Source organism: Rousettus aegyptiacus, unplaced genomic scaffold (genome assembly GCF_014176215.1).
Source record: "Rousettus aegyptiacus isolate mRouAeg1 unplaced genomic scaffold, mRouAeg1.p scaffold_m13_p_16, whole genome shotgun sequence".
Classification (NCBI taxonomy): domain Eukaryota; kingdom Metazoa; phylum Chordata; class Mammalia; order Chiroptera; family Pteropodidae; genus Rousettus; species Rousettus aegyptiacus.
This window is the reverse complement of record NW_023416291.1, coordinates 47178532-47184531: the sequence shown is the minus strand read 5'-3', so window position 1 is coordinate 47184531 and position 6000 is coordinate 47178532. Positions and strand designations below refer to the sequence as shown.

Sequence of the window (6000 nt, the reverse complement as noted above, 5' to 3'; positions counted from 1 at the left end):
ATTAGGAGATGCTAATCTTGCCCTGTCTGTGAAAAAAAAAAAAACGTAAATTTGCAAGAAAAATATTAAAAACAAAAACAAAAACAAGAATAGGCAGCATGTGAGAAGGGCTGAGAGACAGCCTAAGAGGAAAGATGGTAAAATGAAGCGCTATGTATGCTGTGTAGAGGGTCAGATCACGATGGGATGAAAGGGACAGTTCAAAGGTCTGGAGCAGCGGACGGCCATCAGTAGCAAAAGGTGTCTCTGTTCCCCGTGGCCAGGGCACACTAGAGACCAAGTTTGTACAGTAAACTACCCAGCATCAAGGAATAACCGGAGTCTCTTAGGTCAGTAGCCCTATTCAGACGATATTCAGACCAGAATCCATTGCAGAATGAAGGCTCTTTGCTTTTTCATTTTTTCTTTTCCTGGGAAAGTATATGTCTTTTTCTTAATAAATATACAAACAAACACCTTCTTTAACACTTTTATTGTGAAGAAAACATCTTTCGCTTTTTCATTCTGTCTCTGACATTATATTTAACGCAGGAAAGAGCAGTAAGTCCAAATTTTGATTGACTGCAGTTGTCATCCTAAGGGTCGAGAGCATCCTGCAGTGGTGATATATGAAATAATGTGATATAAAGAAAACCATAGAATATAAGGTTTTTAAAAAAGAGAAGAAAATGTGGAAGGCAAAGTCCTCTTTACTGGAAATATTTGACATACAGATTAATTCAGAAAAAGAATGAGATTTTTCATTTTTAAAGCGAGATTTTTCAAAAAGCCTTGAAGAAATAGGTTCAACCACATGAAATCGCCAATATTTGCTGTTTTTGACCTACAGATAAGATGATTTCATAGGCATCAATCTATACGCAGTATTTGGTTAATAAGTTAACAGTGTTTATAGGAAAGGGTGAGATCAGGGAACGGAGAAGCACTTTCCATACGTGTTTGAATTACTGTTACTTTTTTATAAGGGATATGAGGGGAATATATTTATGCATTACTTGGTTTTATCACAGAAAACAATCACAACTAGCTTTTCACGAATTGACAAGATTAGAAAATAGACATTTCTAATTGACGGTATCTACAAGGCAAGTTTATTTTAATTACTGTGAAAGCAGACAGGATATACCAGTTGGAATAGAGGGTGCCTCTTGCTTTGGCTATCTTAGGTGGTTTTATTTCTGAAGATTATTGGGGGGCTGATGGAGTCCTGTTGCAGGTGGTGATGCTGGTCAAGGGCAGTCGCCAGCTAGAAGCCAAGATGACTTCAGTACATGTCTTACTAAAGGAATCACTCTCTTTTTTATCCTCCTGAGATTGGATTCATATTATGCATATGTATATGGCTACATTCTGACAGAGCACTCAACTCCCTTCTCACATACATATTCTTATTTTTTATGTTTTCTCCCAATTCTTGCAAATTCACATTTTTTCATGGACGGGGCAAAATCTGTTTTAATTTGCAATCATAGCAACTATAGAAATAAATTAAGTTTAAATTTCATTATTAGAAACTTAGATTTAATAAATATTTTAAAAGCATTAAAAACAAATCGGGTTGAGGACTGTGATGTAAATAAGTTTTCTGTGCACATATTTTAGCTATAAAGAAACATGGCTATATTTTGATTCGAGGGTCTACTGTTAGTCATTCTAACTCTAGATTGCAAATTTGCAAAAATTGTTAAAACTAAGCAATAATAAATTTTTTAAGGAAAACATAATGGACATCACTACATATGGTGGCAGATGTCCCTATATGGTATTTTGTTTTTTTTTTTTTTCCAGGAAAAATGAATGAGTCACATCTATTCCTTCACGTAAGTGATATTTAGGCGAACTCCAAGTACGAACTCTTGCAAACTCACATATGATCAAATAGTCCAAGGCGATGTCTACTGACAGTTAGATTAACAAGGGACATTTTAAAGGTCTGAGGGCAGGGAACTAGCAGCTCACGGATCTCTAAAGCAAAGTCGACTTTTCTAGGCTTTCAGATGGGCCAAGCAGAATACATTCTTGCTTAGCCCTGCACCAGAGCAACACCATTATTAATTATGCAAACATTTTTTTTTTGGATGGGTAAAAGAATTTGAGAGTGACTCAGCAAGAGATTTCAAAACCAAATACCTCTACCTGCTTATTGAACATGTTTTTTTCAAAGGCGCTCTGTTCTGTGAGACCTAGAGGTGAAAAGTTTGAGACCTATGGAAGGGAGACTTCGTCACTCCGCTGGGCTCTGAGAAAGCCCCAGTTTTGTCTGTCGGCTCTACCTAGTCCTTTCATTCTTTTACTTTTAGTTTAAATTGGAAATAACTGATTCTTCTTCAAGGTTAACCTTCAATTTTTCTTTAATAAACATACAACCTGGTCAAATCCCATAACCAAAGACTGGGTCCACCTGTCAAAAGGGTGTGTGTGGTTACGTTCATATTTTCCTTTAGATGAGACTGTGTGCTGTGAGGATAACTTGGAAAGAGGTGGGGTGGGGGCGAGGAATTGAAATGTTAATAAAGATGTAAAGGCAAAAGATTTTTTACAAGTCTCTGCTAAAATGACAGTTCAAGATTTAGTTGGAAAAGGGAAGACTCCTGGCCACCAGTCCCTTGGAAATTTGGGGGCGACATTCTCTCACCTATTTCAGAAACTACTTGCAGATGTGGGGGAAACCTCTCAATTGCTCACAACAGGGGTTTTGCAGAGATTTCCTCTGATTTTTTTTTTTTCCTCCTCTATTTCTCACAACCTGTGTTTGTCTTGCGTCTGCTAGGCTGACATGTGGTTTACCTCGCTGATCCTTCTGCCAGGTTTTACACGCGCTCCTCCGAAGTAAAACAACTCAAGCCCAAGGATACTGAGCAACTCTGCTCGGGCGCCAGAACTGTCATAGAAATTTTGCTTCCCGAGTATTCCTTCCAACTTCCCTTCCTGCGCCCACGTGAGCCATAGCGCCAGCCCATCAGCAAGGTCTTAGCGTTTCCTGCGGCTGCAATCTGTAACTTGGCTCCCCCCGCCCCGCCACCCCCCTAATTGTAGTTTTGAAGATCTTAGTTCTTAGCGAAAGTTTTTGTTTAGGAGACTTTTTGAAGAAATCTATTTCCTTACCTAAATCGCGGAGGCTCAGACACTTTTCCTCTATTCCTGGGCTGCTCTAAGGTTAAACATCAGCAAAGGAAAAGAAACACACTCGCTGTTTATTTGGGGGGCGGGGGGGGGGAGGGGAAGTAGAGATTTGCAGCTAAATTATCATGATCCCTCGCGCCACCCCCGGTCTGGCACTCAAGACTGACATGTTCATCATCTACCTATTAATTGCTGTTCGCGGACGCAGATACATAATATGTTCATTTTTATGTTCGGTAGAATGGAAATGGAATTGTCAGCGCGCTCGTGTCTGTTTGTTTGCATAAGGCTATCAAAAGAAGTCAGAGAGGAGGCTGTGGCCCGGATCCTGACCCTGATTGTATGAATAAGTAAGCAGGATGCAAGTGATTGGGTTAGATGCTGCGAAGATTTTTTTTTTTTTTTTCAAGTTAGGAAGAGGGTAAAAAGACAGCCTTGGAGAGGGGTGGTGGGGGCGGGAGGAAAGCAGCGCACCCCCAAATCCTCACACTTTGGCCCTCCTTGCAGTCGGTGGCCTCGCTGGCTTCTGCAGGCTTTTCAGGTCTCGCGGCGGAGACATGCCTGCCCCCCACCCCCTTCCTCGGTCTCCCCTTTCAGTTCAGATGTGCTGATGTGCAGACCGGATTCATCTTCCCGGAGCGGCGGCGGCGGCGGGCGGCGGCTGGCGCGCGGCGGCCGGGTCCTGGCAGCGGCGGGGGCGCGGCGCGCGGGCCGGAGCTCGGGCGGCAGCTGAGCCCCGCGGGGCGCCGCTCGCCCGGCCGCGGCCGGGGCAAGTTCGTCCGCCAGAAGCCCCGGCGGGCAGGCTGCGAGCGCCCGCTGCTGCCCCTCCCCGCCTCGGGCGCCCGGAGCCTCACCTGCCCTCCGCCCACCCCCGGGCCCCTTGCCAACTTCTCTCCGCAACTGGGGGGGAACAGGCGGTCCTTGCCCTCTCCGCTGTCCCAACGGCACCCGCATGTCTCCGGACACCTGAGCGCCGCGGGCCCGCCGAGGAGCCGCCCCGCGCGCAGAGCAGCGCCGGTCCCCCGCGCCGCGCGCATCCACGCGGACCGCGGACGCCGGGGCGCCCGGCCGCGGCCCCTCCTTTCCCTCCCGGGGAGGAGGATGGGGCTGCCGACGCTTCCCCCGAGGATGCTCGTGTGGCTGGCGGCCCTGGGGACTGTGTTCTACGGGGAGCCGCGGGTCTGCGCTGGCCTCGATTATGACTACACTTTCGATGGGAACGGAGACGACAAAGCGGACGCGATCGATTACAAGGACCCGTGTAAAGCCGGTAAGTGCGTCTCGGGCTTGGGACGGCGGCGGCGCGCGGGGCGCCGATGGGCGGCGGTGGGAGCTCACCTGTTCCCTCCCCTGCCCCGCCGGCCTCTCCGCCGCCCCTCCTTCTCGTCCCCTCCTTCCCTCGCCCTCCCGAGGTGACTGGAGTTCTGTGCTCGTGGAACCGAGTGCCAAGCTCCGGTCTCCCAGTTTTGGGGGGGCGGGCGTCCTGGAGTTCGGGTTCCCCCTCCCCTCCCCCCCGGCGAAACGAAACGAGCCATAAACACAGCTGGCGGCCGTGGGCTTTAAATGCCAGCACGCAGCCGGCTTTCTGCCCGCGGGGGACAACACCTCCTCTTTGTTCCCGGGCGCCGGTCCCCAGCGCTCGCCGGAGCCCCGGTGCGCAGTTCCTTAAGAGGTGGGAGGGGGTGGAGCTGCCACCTCGGGACGCCTCTTTTGCGCCCCTCTTTTTGCGCCGGGTTTTCCAGAGCGGGTTCCAGGCGAGAAGGGGATTGCGATGACCTTGGGATCTCTCACCCTAAGATGGGGTTCAAACGCATTTGCTCAGAACCCTTAAAAAAAGAAAAAAGAAAAAAGAAAAAAAAGTTGCCACCCCATTCAAACTTGCGTCTTGCTTCCTGCGTACACCCCCCCGGGGACTGCAGCCGGCCTGGCACCGCCTGGCTTCTCCTCGCCGGGCCCCGGAGCGCCGTGGGACCGTCCCCTCCCCTCCGCGCGCCCCGAGCCTCTGCGGGGCTCCGCTTCCGCGCGGGGCGGCGCTTTCCTCCCGCCGCCTCTGGTCCCCGCCGCACGTGCCGCGGCCGGCGACCACGTGAGCGCAGCGCCCCAGGGCGCCAGCGCACCCCGCCGCGGCTCCCGCGGGGCTCCGGGGGGCGCCCCCGGACCCTGGCCCTGCCGAGCTGAGGTTGAGGTGACCCGGATTCAGTGCGGACTCACGACCGACTTCGGAAGGAAGGTTACAGGGGTTGCTGGGGCCGACTTTCCAGGACAGTTGTTTGTAAGCTGAAGGCACGTTCTGTCCCCTTTCTAGAGGTGTGGGCTCCTGCGAAACGAAGAGGAAAGGCGTGGGCAAAGTACCAAAAGTGTCCATGCCTCCCCAGAGTGTGTGCGGGGTCGGGCGCTCTGTGACTGCGAATTCCTCCCTTCTGTAGCTAGGTAAACCTTATTCGTCTTTTCCTGGGCCTTAAAGGAAGGCGAGATGTACAAAAATGAAAGCAAAGGCTGGAAATTCCCTGGTTAATGTGTACCTTTGATGACACATCACTCTGACGAGGAGGCTATGTGTGTTATGTTCTTGTTCTCATCAGATCTTTTTTTTGGTGAACTCTTACCGCAGCTACTTAAAACGGGGAGTAGCTTAGCAGAAATCTGTCAGTTTGGAACTCAGAATTCTGATTTAATTCAATTTTGGCTATTAAAGATGATAACTTTTCTGCTATCACCCTTAACACTCAATCTATTCCACTGAAAGTTTCTCGGGACTTCCATGGCGCTCTGGAGGACTCAACGCGGTTTGCTATGGGGTGACTAGTGGCCGGGCCACCAGAATTCAGCACTGAGCAACTCTCTAAACATCCTTTTTATTGGGAAATTAGTTTTGAA

At 49.6% G+C, this 6000-nt stretch overlaps 1 protein-coding gene across 2 annotated transcripts in view; it reads left to right on the top strand.

Moving 5' to 3' along the window:
- The first annotated feature begins 3533 nt into the window (after positions 1 to 3533).
- The window catches only part of TLL1 (tolloid like 1), a 164342-nt gene continuing 161875 nt past the window's right edge, over positions 3534 to 6000 (top strand). The window contains exon 1 of one of the 2 annotated variants that reach the window (XM_016121109.2): positions 3534 to 4393. In XM_016121109.2, coding sequence (XP_015976595.2) covers positions 4225 to 4393 — 169 coding nt within the window. In that variant the 5' untranslated portion in view covers positions 3534 to 4224. The remainder of the gene's footprint in view (positions 4394 to 6000) is intronic. The other variant, XM_016121108.2, reaches the window with a different exon arrangement.